Genomic DNA, 16,045 nt, shown 5'->3' on the forward strand with positions numbered 1-16,045 from the left:
AAGAAGGGCAAACAGGAAATTAAGACATTTGACACTGTAAGGGTATTCATTTATATTGCATAAGCTCTTCTAATATTCTTACAATACAAACAAAAAACTATTTACCTTTAATATCTCTGTGGATTTTCTTTTCTGAATGCAAGTAATCAAGTCCTTTGAGTATTTCCCTCAATATTGTAGCAATCTGGGTTTCATCGAGCGAGCCAGGTTCTAACTAGGAGACACAAGAGATATTTGATACACATATACATGTATGTGTACATATATATAAAAAAAGGAGAAACAGAAACAACACTGTGACTATAAAGAGAAATTACTCCGTCACACCTCAAAACTTCCATTCTGCTAACTTTGTAATATGAGATACAACCCAGAATGTTCTTTTTAAAAAAGACATAGTTCTAAACTAAGTGGTCTTATGAACAACTGGAAAATAAATATTTTATTTACCTAAAACATTTTTCAAAAGTTTTTTAAAAGCTCCATAAAGACACAGTTTCAAGTTATTGCTTTGTGATCACATCACAGATACGCATACTGCCTTTGAAAAGCAACTATACTGTAATCTGATTATTAACATTACACTGAACTTTGACATGCAATTCTACAGGTCTTATATGGACCCAAATCTCAAAGTCTGTTCAAGAAACTGAGGCATATAGAGTACCATATCAATCACATCCTATTACTACGTACTGCATGGGATTTTGTGAAACCTAAACCACAATGCAAACTGCTAGGCTGATAGAGCAGTGGGGTTTGCTTACGGTTTCTTAGTAGCTAAAGTGAATGGACAGCATCCAATCACAGAAAACACAACCTGCACTGAGCTTTTAAAATCACGACTCAAAACTGGGAACCCCATCCCAGGTGCAGAATGCGGCACTTGCTCTTGCTGAACTTCATACAGCTGGTGATCGCCCAGGTATCTGGTTTATCCAGGTCCCTCTGTAAGGCCTGTCTACCCTCGAGGGAGTCCACGGCTCCACCTATTTCTTAGAAATACAGTTTTTTAATACCAGACTAAATTGTGTTTCTGTCTATTTAGAGTCTAATGAGACTTCAAACAGGGAGACTCTGGTGATGGTGTGGGGGGAAAATGCATTAAAATGGATACTAGGAGGAGTTGTGGTGGCAGAATTAAGAGACAGAAAAAAAAAACCAAACAAAACCATTTTCAGCCACTAGTGCTCTCCAATTGACTGAAGATTAGATGTTTATATCCTGCTTTCAATATTATGTTGCTTAGTTCCCCTCCATCTATACAAATAATCAGTCTTGTCTCATGGAAATAACATTTTTCTGGCATTGACAAATACTTCTTTACTGGAAGCAAACATTGCCATAATCAAATGATATATTACAGTTTCCAGAATTAAAAGACAGGAAAATAATTAAGTGAGGTAAAATAACAAAACCCATACATAATTTACTTACTAGATCAAGGGCAGAGCCTCCACCCAGATATTCCATTATTATCCATAATTTTGTATCCTGAAAAACAAAAAATAACAATAAAAAAGTAGTAAGTTCTTTTTAAAATGATGTTATTAAGTTAATGGGACTTGCTCAACACTTTTTACTGAAGAAAGAATCTACAGTTTTGAAACAGCACTAATGTTTCGCTGCTCCTCAAAGAACAACCCAAAGACATTTTGAAGATACATTATATTTTAGTTCCATCTGATCAGGAATTAATTTAAGCTGTCACAAGCTATTTACACCAGTGTGTGTGTGCATGTCTGTTCAAGAAAGTTTAATTCTGTTCCTCTGTATTAACAAGAGGAAAACTACTTCACATTTACCAATGGGAAAAGCACAGATTAGAAATTCATTACTTCCAAATAATTGATGCATACTCTTAATGTTGCACTCCAGCTCATTTCACAGTACCTCCACCTCATTTCACGGTACCTCTTCTTTGTACCAATACTAATAATGCAAGAATATAGGCAGTATCCAGGGAAAAAAGAAAAAAAAAAAAATCTCTTTAATCCCTACCAAAGAGTGAAGCAGCAGAAAGAAACCTCCTGCCTTTATACCAGCTAAACTGGACAAGTATTCTGAGCCTGAGTTCACCAGCACATTAACTCCCCGAAGCCATCCCCCTATGTGTTCTTACCATAATCCTTAGTACAGTTTGCAAAAGTGTCTTCTGAGACAAGAGACTGACAGGGGCCACTCAAAGAAAATGGAGGAGAATATACTTACATTTAAAAACCTCTTGATTATAGACATTCAAAATACCAAGTAATAATTACATCACATAAAATGCCATTTCCTTAGAACAAGTGTCCTAGTTTTGTCAGTTATCTCTATTTGTACAGATGTTTCAAAATATATTTTTTAATAAGCCTGACTCCCATGTAGGCTAAATTTTATATTTATTCTTTGCACCTCTGTGTTTCATATTCTTGAACAGCCAATTGTCTCTGACCTAAGGAAGAATACCAGTACATTTCTTCACTGATGCTTATTCATCTGATATATGGTACAGAATTTTAGACAACTGTGCTCAGGAAAGATGAAACAAACTAGCAATAAATATTATTCAAGGTGACTATACCTATTTGCTAACTTTAGCTAGTAAAATAAAAATTAACAGCAATAAAAAACAAGCTACTATATTCTCAAGGAATGGCATGTTAAACATTCGTACAATACACAAGATATACAATATAAGATATACAAAGAGCAGACCCAAATCCTTTCTTTCTGCTGTTTGTAGCATGTTATTCCCAAATACCCTACAAGGAGCAGTTAGTCCATCTTTCCTTGTAGTACCAGCCTTGAAACATCTTTTAATGCAAGGCCATAAATATACCAGTTACATACTCATCTAAGACTGCTGCATAGAACATATGGTGTGTTTTGGTTTAGTTTTTATGATTATCAAGTTGTATTATGGTTTGTTATTTTTAACTCTATGTACTAAAGATGCACAAGACTTCTAGCATAAAAATACAGGGGTTTCTCAGAGCAAGGAGCACAAACAGCAACAATACTCGTTAGCCTGCAAAATAAAACTTCATGTAAATATAACAGCTCACAGCAAGGGCACGTAAGACTCTGAATACCTATCTATGAAGACGGATTAAAGCTTTTAGAGAAGCGATACATGTACTGCAGAACGTAACTTTTTCTATCTGGCCTCAGAATGCACCTTGTGCAGGTAAATACACACAGCCCTCCCCACCTACCTTCAGTTACACAAATTACTATTTTTAGGTAAGACCCTGGATTAGAGTTCCTTCATCACCCACTATTTTTAACACACAGATACAGCTAAATTTAGATACCTTTCTTCAGGAATAAACTAATACTATTTGATAAACACAGTTTTGTAAAAAATATTTTAACAGAGCGAGAACACATTTTTAGGAAGTGAAAGTAATTTAAAAATATAATCTTAGTATCTACATACAGCATTTTGACAAGGTTACTTCCTGCAGACACCACAGATATTCCAAGAATTACAGCCCACCTTGAGAGAGCCCCTTAAAGTACTGAAATACTTGTTCTGCTGCTGAGTTTCTCAGATTTTGCCTGTCCCTTCAAGGATCCAGGTCCTAATGTTCCAGAATAAGTATGCTTCTGAGATGCGTCTTATAGCAAAAGTCTTTTCATCTTCAGGAGTCTTCCTAAACTTGATCAAAATTTCACATGCATACTTTGCTTCAGCCTGATAATGTGTTTCAGAGCTGCATGAAATCCCCCTAATATACTAATCTTATGTGCCTGCAATACTTACATTAAATTTTAATAGTAATTTAAACACAAACATGTCAACTGTATCACTACTTTTTATGTCAATGAAATGACTGGGTGGGAAAGAATATGGTAGGATAAACAAACCCCTTGATCCTTTCAAAAACAGAAAAAAAAAAACAACAAAAAACCTTGACAAGAAGTCAATAAGAGATGCATCTTCCCTTTTATATCATCTTGACTACCTTATGAATTTAAAGAGCTAATAATTTCAAGATACAATGCCCAAAAAGAGAAATTCTCCATAAAACCAGCTACTAAATTCTCCAGCTGAAAATTAGAAATTAGAGGTAGCAGAAAATATCTAAAGAGAAATATTTAAGAACATAATTTTAATTGTGTAGCTATACAATCAGGCCACACAATTACACAGCTACAAATTCATCGTCTTTTAAAATCATCAATAATCCTTTTAATTCTTTTCCTGGTCTCCTTAGTCTTTGCTCCTGAAACTTTCATCAGTAACTGCTTGGAGCCACACATCTGAACTTACAGTATAAAAGTCAATGACTTGTTTTAAAACATAGGATTGCTGGGTTTACAAGTATGGAAACACAGTTAAGGACTGTATCCCAGTACGAAGCTAAGTAATAGCAATCTATTACAATTATGGCATTTTTATATCTGTAGCCCTAGATTCAAAGTGATTTTTAATTCCCTATAGTTCCCCCCTCCCCTTTGCCAGAGAAATATTACTCACATCATTCATATGAAGTATCTCGACAGATGTAATTGCTATTGTAATGAAACTTACTATCACTGTTAACTAACTCTTGCTGGAACTTTTTTTTCTTAGCTTTCTTAATTTAAAATCTGCATACATTGCTTAGCAAGAAAACAAAGAAATGCTTTGGACAGTTTGAATTATTTGCTTAATACATATTCTAACTTACGCTTATGGTGGGTTGACCCTGGCTGAATGCCAGGTGCTCACCACAGCTACTCCATCACTCCCTGTCCTCAACTGGATGGAGGAGAGAAAATATACTGAAAGGCTCATGGGTCAAGATAAGGACAAGGAGAGATCACCCACCAATTACTGTCAGGGGCAAAACAGACTTGGGGAAAATAGTTTATTACCTAATCAAGTACTCTAATCAAATTAAAGTAGGGTAATGCGAAGTAAAGCCAATTCTCAATTAACTTCTCCAATATGAGTCTTTCCCACAAGCTACAGCTCTCCAGTAAGTGCTTCAGTGTGGAAGCAGGGACCACTCTAGCGTGGGTCCTCATGGGGTCACACGTCCTGCCAGCACCTGCTCCAGTGAGGGCTCCTCTCTCCATAGGCACAGGTCCTGCCAGGAGCTTGCTCCAGCACAGGCTTCCCATGGGTCACAGCCTCCTTTGGACATCCCTCTGCTCCAGTGTGGGGCCCTCCCCAGGCTGCAGGTGGAGGCTTCACTGTGGTCCTCCATAGGCTGCAGGAGCCCAGCCTGCATCACCATGGGCTGGCACCATGGGCTGCAGGGGAATCTGCTCTGGAGCACCTCCTTCCTCCTTTTGCATTGAACCTTGGTAGCTGCAGGGATGTTTCTCTCACATGCTCTCACTCCTCTCTCCAGCTGCTGCTGCTGTTGCACAGTAGTTTCCTACCCTTCTTAAATACTTTATCCCAGAGGCACTACCACTGTCACTGATGGGCTCAGTCTTGACTAGTGGCGGGTCCATCTTGGAGCCCGATGGCGTTGGCTCTGTCATACACACAGGAAGTCTCTAGAAGCTTCTCTCAGAAGCTGGCCCTTGTAGCCCCTCTGCTACCAAAACCTTGCCATACAAGCACAATACAGTGCCTTGTAACAACAGCACAAGGCAAGTAGAACACTACTATCAACTAACTTTGGCATCACCAGAGAGAGGTGCCTCCTTCTGTCCTTCCTTTCCAAGTATCTCTGGCATGTTTCACATTCCCTGACACCTACTGTCACCTTCCTTTTTAAAGCTGCACAAGTTTGTTTTTTTTTTTCTCGTACTTCTCCCATTCTTTATATATTCCCCATTTTCCCTCTCAAGTAGGACACTGAAAGCACTAAATTTTCTTCCATGGCCTAGATTAGTAATTACATATTACACATAATCACTTATATTTTCAGGATGATACTACACTTACATACTGAGACTATCAACATTCAGTGCTCCACTATAAGATGTGAAATAAGACCAGTGTTCTTTTAAGCATCAGCCACAACACAGAACTGTTTTTTCTTCCAAATACAGCAAAGCCATGGTGAGTCACCCATCTAAATTTAGGATTATTATTTCTTTATAAACATAGATGAGCACATTAATGAGGGCACAGGGAACATTCCCTTTTTCACAGCAGGAGCAAGAGATTTTCCTCCCATGCCATAAAACTGAGGAAAGGAACAACTTCGGAAACCAGAAGAAGCTCCTGTTACAGATAGGTAGAGTTTTCATAAGCCCTTTCCAAACCAGTTTGTTCTTGAGATCTGTCTTCTGGTTTTAACTCTGAAACTACACAAAAGCCTTACAATACGAGCTTTACCTCTAATGAAGTATTCTACATTAGTGTCAGTGTGATACCGCAAAAGTATTTGTAAACGAGTACAGTTAGAGCAAGTAAAGAACTTTCCCTAACATGCATAAATGAAGGACTATACACTGAACAAAACCAAAACACCCCCCTAGAGTCTCAGAAGTACATTGTAACTGAAATTGGAGTAGTATATAAGAAATAACTAATCAAGATTAAAATGTTTGTTTATAAGTCCTTACAAAGCTATACATCTAAAACACGGACAGACCTATATATAGATATAATTTGTATTTTTATTCACGTATTTTTTAACATGACAAACATACACATTTCTTAGCCCTCTGATATTATACAGAAAAGGTTGACCTAAAGCAGCCAATCCACTCTACATATGGATTAAAATGTTTTTAAATCACCTTTCTTGACTGAAGGAGAGGTAGCAGGAGAAAAACATAACACATTGCCACAAAAAAAAAAAAAAGAAGGACTAGAAGGGCTTAGAAGTTAAGCACCAAGTGACCTGTATAGTAATTCAGAATTTACCTAAAGATCTGAAATCAAGGAAGTGAACTAATACAGTCTGAAAACAGTAGTACAACATGAGCACATGTCTGTTTCTAAGGGAAATAAAATCCTCCCATCTTATTGTCAGAAAGAGAATTCCCCACCTTAAATTTATTGTGAGAAAGGGTTTATCCCACCTTAAACTTATGGTTCATAATTAGCAGCAGAATAGAGGGGTTTTATAAATACATATAAAAGGCTTTCTGTAAACTAGCCATCCCCAAATTCTGCTTAGGACTTATATTTACAAACACTTTGTCAACATTCACAAGCTAGAAATTACATACTTGACTGAAATAACACAAAAGAACTAGTCTTACGTCGATCTATATACTAAACGTTTTGCCACCACTGGATTAGTAGAAAAACCTACAGTATTGAAAACCAGAAACAGAACACCTTGGACAGAACCTCAACTAACCTGAGCAGAACATACTAATTCCAAAATTGATATGCATTGCACAACGTGATGTGATATTTTGTTTAATAAAAAATTCAGTTTAATTGGTTTATATATGCCAAAGCAATACAGGCCAGAAAAAAGACTTGTATTTCAATACTGGTATAATTTTAATATTAATAATCATACTGATTCTTCAGCATAAGAAACCACACTAAAGAAGGTTGAGATAGACAGCTTGCGCAACAGGGTAACCCCGTCAAGTTACTGCTACAGTAGTTTCTGCTACAGGTCATTACCACTCATCACCGGATCTGGGTTTTTGTTAACTTTTGTTAACACCCAGGCAAGTTTTGACACTGTAGCAACCAGAAGCAAACACTCACACAATGATACTTAGATGACCGACTTTAAAAACATGATGAGAGATCACAGAACTTGTCTTCTATAGCTGTTTTAAGCAACCTTGCCCGCAGGTTCCCTTTCGTGGAAGGACTTTTCTTTCTCTCCAGGATTTCCTCACATTTGTGCGTTTCACTATGCGTCTGAAACTCATGCTGCTCACCGAAGCCACCAGGTGGCAGAATCACATAATACATACCAAAGACGGTCTCTCACCAAAGTGCCCAACAAAGAAGGGCCCTAAAAGAAGCTATGCAACACATCGAAGACAGAACAAAACCACCTGTTCAAAATGAATCTGAAAACATTTATCTCTCTGACACTCTTCGCAAAAAGAAGAAATTATTAACCATAGAGAAATGCCCCTTTAAGAATACGATCACTCATATATCAATTCTTCAAAATGCTTTCCTTTCCTCACAATCCTTAAGTTCAGATTCAGGCACCATTTTATTCATTCACTCTCTTTCAACACCAGGTCACAACAGTCATCACCGTCTTCTTATACCGAATGAACAGCAGGCACACCATGGCATTTGAGTTCTCATTATTTATTAACTCGCAAGGACATCTGTGAGCTTATATGCAGAGGTAAGGTACAGACTGATCAGAAGAGATTGTTTTGTACAATGTCATAAATAATCCATTGAGGCAGTGACAGGAAATGGCATTTACGTATTTGCGGTTCCTGCTCCTCTTAGACAAGCTCAAACCTTTCCACACCACCACTAAATGTTGCCAAGTCTGAAAACATGTATCAAGACCTCCAAACTATTTTAAATGCCCTTTCCCCTGAGCTTATCCTTTCATAAAAAATGAATACGTATACGAGAAAATTATTTCAGGCTTTAAAGAGATGGCACCTGTGAGTTGATGTACTGCTGTTAGATCCTTGAAATGCATCAGGAGCTGCAAACTTTCCAGTTGCTAGCTGACTGTTCAATTTTTAGACACACAGATTAGTATTAGAACAGACACCATTTGCCAAAAGTCATATTAATAGTACAAGGTGGCTATTACTGTTATTCAGCAAATGCATGGATTTGGCAAGGAATACATACAGCCCTACCTCATGCCATCAGTTCTTGTGTAGTTATAAATATTACCTATTTGCACTATTGCTTCTATTTCAATCTAATCAGAACTAGATCCAGTGCTGCCATATATCAACAGTGCAGAATGACAAGCATACTGCTATCTGCTTTCACTCCATTCTTTACAGTACACAATCTCTGGACAGGGAAGGTAAGCAATGCACCCAAAACTTCAAACAGCCTACCCAGATGCCAGCTGGATTGCTCAATGTCCTATAATAACATTTGAAAGACAGAAAGGATGTGCAAAGGATAGAATTACTAATCCCAAAAGAAAGTTATTTACACTGCAGAACACCATGGGTACCTAATTCTGTTAGTGTAAGTAGTAAATAATCAAGCTCTTTCCATTGAAATGACAAATTGATTTTACCACTCTATATTCAGGGTCCTATGACTGTTTAACAGCTATCAAGAAAGTCTATGTTTTTACAAGCTTTTGGAACTGTCTTCACAGAAGAGAGGAAATACATATATGCATATATCTTTCAGTGCCAATTCACACCACCTTTCTAAGAGTATAGTTTGTTCTAAAAGACAATCTCAGTAAGTACTACTACTACTGTTTTTCTGTATCTGATGAACAAAAAACTCTCCAGCCTCATTACAAGGAATAAAGTATGCCACCATCATTCCAACAGTTCCTAGGAAGCATTTTGAGTTCCATCACACAGTTAATCCTTGATGTGAACTTTTCTTTGACAATCTATTCATCTACTAATGTTCTCCCATTTATTTCCACCTACAACTACAACACAAGCTTATGCAGATCGGTGTAGCGTTTTTTAAAGAGGGAAGTTCTTTGTTTATGTCATTACAGGTTTCATTAAATAAAAACAAACTAGTATTTCCTAAAGACACTTTTTTTCAGAACACCTGAAAATCAGATGGCACAGAGGAACAACTGTTAGCTTTGAAGAACAAGAGTAACTATTTTCTGAGACGAGACTAAAGACATCGAGGTTGCCTCAGCCAACAAAGATATCCTCTGGATAAATTGTCCTCTCCCTCCCCCATCTAGCATAACAACGGTCCATGTTTTAGAACAGAGTCTTGAAGTACTGTCCAGTGGTCTTAGGTGAAAAATAACTGAAACACCAACAGCTTCAGTGAATTATCCATTTTTAACCTTGGAAATTAATATCCTCCTTTGGGGGTTTGGAGTGTAAGAAGAACAAAAGCAGATGCTATGAAATACAGATTACGTTAAGGTAGTCATCAAGGAAGTATGAACAAAAATCTAGCCATGCTGCAGTAGATCATCCAGTATACTACTGAAGAAAACAGTTAAAATTTATTTTTCTTCTTAAATGAATGACTGAATTTCACTATCAATACGAAAAGCTCCAAAGAGAAAAAATATTGCTTTGAATAATTGGTTCTCTCCAGGAAAAATGGATGAATCAATAACTACATTTACTTTTGAAAGGATTTCTTTAAGTATTTGATGAATTTCAGAGCCTCCAAATAACATTACACTTCCCACCTACTGCTAGGTCTCTCATTTTATCAGAATTTATGTCCGCCAACAGATATGTTATTTTAGACTAGAAAGCATTCTAGCAATTTCCTGCCCTGTTTCTATTCTTCCTTGCTGAATTCCTAGAGAAGTAGACATAAGACCAAGTGAACAAAACCACCTTCACTTTCACTGACACTAAAAGCCACTCAAATGAAGGAAATAAAAGGTGCCTTTGTTTCTTTCTCATCTGCTCACAGGGGATGGCAACCCATTAATAAAAATAAACTATACTTGCGATTCAGTTTGTCTTACAGGAATAGAATGAACCTGGCAAGATTTACACAAACTGGAGTGTGCTACTGCTCATTTTGGCCCATTCTTTTTTTTAAATCTCTACAAGGTACTACTGAAGTGTTAGAATGATTCCAAGAAAAATATCTGTGGCTTTCTAAAAGTGTCCTGCTTTGAATCTGTAGATTTATTTTGCCTCTAAACACCAGAAGAAGGGCTATAGAAACAACACATTGTTGAAAGTCAATATAGAAAGAAAAAAAATCCTAAACTCCTACAGTTGAACAACACTACACAGAAGACTGCAAAAGAAAATTTTCCAATGACACTAAGGAAACTGACTACTGTAAAAGCAGCATTTGAAGGAGGGAAGGGGAAAGAGGGAAGGGAACCAAAACCAAGCATAGAGATGAGCAAAAACCCCCAAACCCATAAAAACCAGCAACAGCCACTAAACATTTCAACAGACCAAGCAAACCCAAGCTAATTTAATCTATCAACATAGCCAGGACCTGAAATATTTTAGGTCTGGGGGATCTGCAAGCTGTTCACAATATCCATAGGTAAATCTCTTCCAAAGCTGTGTATAATTAGGTGGGGTATTATTTTACAGGGCAATCCACTTCTTTACTACCTTAACATATTTAAATTACAATCTACAGAACCTTTGTATTTATATAGTAGAGCCCAAGAAGAAGGCTAGCCAGACAGCAATTATTAAAAGTACTCTACATAATTAGAAAACTCTTACTTGGGTTTAAGTAAGTCTAACAGCTAAACAATATACCCTCATCATAAATGGAAAAAACAAGGACAGGACTTAATAACAGATATAGCTTAAGTGATCCAAGTGCCAGCTATGCTCTCCAAATCCACTCCATTAGAAAGAAAAAAGTAAATAAAATTTACCACACAAAACCCCCAAAACAGCCAACAAAACACCCCTCCCCCCACCCCAAAAAAAGCCCACCAAAAAAGCTACCCAAAAAAAAAAAAAAATCCCAAAACATTCACCAAACATAATTTATATTTACTAATGGTCTACTACACACCCAAATATTCCCATTAAAAAGAAATAACAACAAAACCCAAGAAAGTTCTGCCTTATGATTTCAATCATATTCTTATTTTGTCTCATATTATGCTTACTGCAATAAGAAAAAAAAAAAACAAATGAAAACACCAACATCTATAGCTGAGTATTTATATAATTGACCTCATGGTAGATGGGTTAAAGGGGTGGAAATCACCCCGAAAAGTCTGATTTTATTAAAAAAATAAATAAATTCAAAAAGCTAACAAGGGATTTTTGTGTTTATCCTTCTGATGTCAAGGTAAACTTCTGTTGATTTTAAATTGCCCTTTCTACTAAATATTTATTCCATAGGCATTTAGAAGACATAAGCAGCTGCGTGCCATCCTAAGGATTTACTTTTCTCCAGGAGAATGAAATACAATAATTTGTTCCTACATGACTTTCCTGGGATAATGCTCACTAGAAGTTTAAACACACAAAGAATTCGGTGGAAATCATCTGGACATTAAGGAATCGGAGATGGTTTGTTGGTTTCTCTTTTTTTTTTTTGTGGGGGTGGGTTTTTTTTTAACCCTTTTAAAACTGTGTGGAGCAAAGCAGGTTTTGTATTTTGGCAAATGAGGTTGGTTGATTGGTTCATTGTTTTTCCCCAACCTTTAACCTTAAAGATCATGACTTGAGAAAAGCTCTTCTAAACCTCATCCAAAACATGAAGATCCAAATAGGGGAAGGACAGGAGAACATGTCTGTGTACAAACCAAGGAAAAATGTCTTTTTCCCTTACAGTGGGGGCACGTTATTATTAAAATGGATAAGGACAGCTGACAGCAGCAGACAACTCCATGAATCTTAAGGGATCATCAGCAAGCAGCTGATGAGGGCTCACAGAGTTGTCAAAATATTTTCATGAAGAAGCCATGAACAGAAGCCTGTAGGAGCTGGTAATACTGTACTAAAGAATCTGACCACACTAGGGTGCTGGACTGATAAGTTTTTTGTCTGGGGAGCATTTCTGAGGTGCTTACCTCCTTTGAAGTCTCTTGGCGTCAGGATGAATGCTAGCTGTCCTCGGGCTGCCATCCCTTTGAGGGGAGGGAGATACAGATGAGCCCAAAGGTTCTCTTCTAAACACAAGTCCTTACTGCAAGCTGGCCAAAAGGTCCCTGCAATCAAAGAAATCATTGTGGTTTTGCATGTGGCGCATTTATGTCCTTTAATCAAGGTTTGTCAGCCATCTAACGTGTTCAACCACAAAGGAAAAAAATAAATGCATCTGCTGGGTAGCCAATGCAGAACAGAGACTAAGGAAAGAGAAGAATTGTTCATTCCGGTTTGGATGCTATCAAGTCCACGGAAAACACAGGCAGTGTGATTTTTCAAAGTAGAACCACCTCAGTATACAGTATTTTATGCATGTATATATGTACAAAAAAAGCTGTTTTCTTCTGGAATCATTCTGCAACACTCAAACGCCTGCCTTCTTCAGATCTCAAGAAAAAATAATCACATTTTCATTTCTAAGTATACATGCTAGTCAATGTATTCTCCAATCTAATGCAGCAGCCATTCTTCTTCAACAATTACCTCTTGCCATTACCACAGCAGTATACAATCAATCCTCAAATGCATTCTTTTTGCCACAAGCTGGTTATAACAGAGCTTGCAGAGCCATTTGCTAGGAAAAAAAAAGCAAACAAACAAGCAAACAATGAAAGTTCTGTCATACTACTGATAAAAGGTTCCTTCTGCAGAACATTTAGCGGACTTCTGTGTTTGCATGCCAACATGCTAGAGCCACGAGCTCCATGTTTTACTTAGCGTGAGTCATCTCTAACAGTGTCCATATTCACAGCCTCTCTGGCACATTTCCTGGACACATGCCATTCAGCCACAGAAATGAATCTTTATAGCCCAGCTGTCACAAGCCTAGGCATGTCATATTAAGCACATGATTTCCTAAAGTTTCAAACTAATAGGCAGTCTTAGTTTTTAACTCTTATACCAAAGTATATTACACTAGAAGTAAATAGACACCTATTTCTTGTATTGGCTGCAAAGCAAGTTTCCAGCTAGTAAACACAAGAAACTTATAACTGAAGAACTACACACATTTCACATCCTAGAGGAGTAACCACTTCTTAGGAACACCAAGTGGATGCAAGTCAATACCCTTCCTCTTCCCCCTGCCTAGAGCCGTTTTCCCTTTTCTCACCACAACAACCAAGCAGAGCAAGACAAAAAAAAAAAAGAAACAAAAAAACCCCAAACAAAACACCTGTCCCTTACAACCATTTTCCTTTTAACTTTATTTAATACTTGGTGGGGCTGATAATAGTCATTCCCCCACCTTCCCTGTCCACCTGGCAAATAATTACTTCATAATTGCCTACTGAGTCATTACCTTGGGGTAGTGGGGGGGTAGGGGAGGGAAAAGACACACCAGGCAGTCCATTTAAAGAGGCACACAAAGATTAACGCACGATTTACACAGTTCTATGACAATCCCATCATTTTGTCTATTCACCTCTTACAGAGAGTCACTAAGAATGCCAGAAACACAGAAGTGTAACCCATAAGCAAAGATCCATACGGGACTGAATTTTACTGAGATACATCAAATTGTTATTAATGTACAAAGTCCCAAAATGGGAAATTGGAAGCAAAAATAAATCAGCATTAGTTTACAGTCCAGGTAAATTGCATTTAGTGCACTAGCTCTGCACAAAAGCAGAGCTAATAAATGAACCCTGCATTCAATGAACACTGAGATTAGTAATCTTCTAAGTAATTTTTTTTCAACAAAACGTCACCCTACTTGCTCCTACATATCTTAAGCCTATTTCACTGGAGTAGTTCACGTCAATAACACTCAGGAGTTTTATTATCCACACTCCCCTCTCTACACCAGAAACAAAATTCCAACAGAAAATATGAGGCACAGGAACCCCCTCACCTCCACTGTCCAAAACCCAAATTGCTCTGATGTTTGCATCTGTTCCTGTTTACCCATTACATCAAATTAAATTCAAAAGGAAAAACAGAATTCAAATTTACTTCGTCACAGAAATATGAATCCACTCATTGGTTTCATCCTTTTTCACCACTCGTGTATACAATTTCCAAGATCTTTTGCATTCCTGCTCTGCAGCCTGTAAATATTTACTCCTTTTCCCTTCACCTTTTGCATTCACATTGCTATTAAATCCCACTGCTTCCTTTACAAGATATTCACAAGCCAATCCTTCAAAACTTTTACTACTACTTAAGTTGTATGTATCAGCCCAAGAATTACCCAGGACCTTCCACTCAGACTTCTGCCAAGCTAATTGCTTCAATCCTTGCAAAACACATAATTTTTCCAGAAACCCCTTATTATTTTCCACTTCTTCTCTTTACAACTCTTCTCTAACCTCTAATTACTGCTAAAACCACCTTCTATTCACATCATTTCCACTCTGTCTTCCTCCCCTATATAAGCAATTTCCAAATTGCTTTTTCAAGGAATTGTTAAAGAAAACAGAGAGAGAAAGCCTCAGTATCTCCAAATGATTATTTTTATCCCAACTGTCACGCAACAGCTAACAAATTAGGTAGCATAATGAAAAAATTAGATGGAAAGAGCCTTAAGAATTCAGCTGAAATAACTGGCCCCTGAATAAGGAACTGCAATATTTTAGAACTAAATACAGTCCATAAACCTATCCACCATGGAAATTTCCATTTGAAGTTCAGTATTTTTGGGTTTCCAAGTAAGTTTCTGAGAGTTCAACATTCAACTGAATGTTGAAGCCAATACAACAACATATGTTAATAAACATATAAAAAAACATTTTTATATGTTTATTAACATGCTCTGTAACATGCCATAATATTGTCTTGTTTGTGTAAAGGATGTGACTTTTCTGCTTTTGTACAACTATCTCCATACAGACCATGTGAAGACCTAAAAGAATTCATTTGACCCAAAGACCCATGGCCAAACTATATTGAGCAAAAGCAAGCTAACTGAGCAATACAAACTGCCTGACGTTCACAACAAAGATATCACACAAACTGTGTAAGAGAACACGGTTATAACAGAGGTATATAAAGAGAGGAGTTTTCAACTGAAACAGCAAATGTTTGAGATGCTGATGAGAACATCAGATCAATAGACTGGCAGCCACCCGACAATGTCGTTGGTCACATTGTACCTGAAAAGCCTTGTCTCAGGAAGCCTATTTGGGCAACAAGATGGGGAACCAGCCCAAGAACTACTTCCACTAAACCTGGGCACAAATACATACACACATGCACTATGTTCAGCAGGACTGTTAGCTGATTAAGTTTTATAAAAATAATCTGGCAGTGTGGTCCCATAAAGCTTTGGATCAGTCTAAACCATCAGTGTACAATTCCCCCCATCCTTAACTGAGAGTCTAAATAGCCCCTCCAGTAAGGGTGAAGAAGTGGGTTGTGGCAAGGCAGCAGCAGAAAAATCCTTGGACCTAGATATCACAGCAGTACTCCCTTTTCAGGTATCCCACAGGTCCAC

The 16,045-nt window shown here is 37.4% G+C and overlaps 1 protein-coding gene across 6 annotated transcripts in view; it reads right to left on the reverse strand.

Moving 5' to 3' along the window:
- STK24 (serine/threonine kinase 24) overlaps positions 1 to 16,045 on the reverse strand; it is a 49,928-nt gene that overhangs the window by 14,156 nt on the left and 19,727 nt on the right. For 4 of the 6 annotated variants that reach the window (XM_062624636.1, XM_062624637.1, XM_062624641.1 and 1 more), the window contains 2 exons: positions 1,438 to 1,494; positions 106 to 214 (listed from right to left, as the gene is read on the reverse strand). In XM_062624636.1, coding sequence (XP_062480620.1) covers positions 106 to 214; positions 1,438 to 1,494 — 166 coding nt within the window. Of the gene's footprint in view, positions 1 to 105; positions 215 to 1,437; positions 1,495 to 12,536; positions 12,675 to 16,045 lie in introns of all 6 variants that reach the window. The other 2 variants (XM_062624639.1, XM_062624640.1) reach the window with 1 other exon arrangement.

Source organism: Pezoporus occidentalis, unplaced genomic scaffold (assembly GCF_034315485.1).
Source record: "Pezoporus occidentalis ecotype Australia unplaced genomic scaffold, CSIRO_AGI_Poc_V1 ctg27, whole genome shotgun sequence".
NCBI classification, from domain to species: domain Eukaryota; kingdom Metazoa; phylum Chordata; class Aves; order Psittaciformes; family Psittacidae; genus Pezoporus; species Pezoporus occidentalis.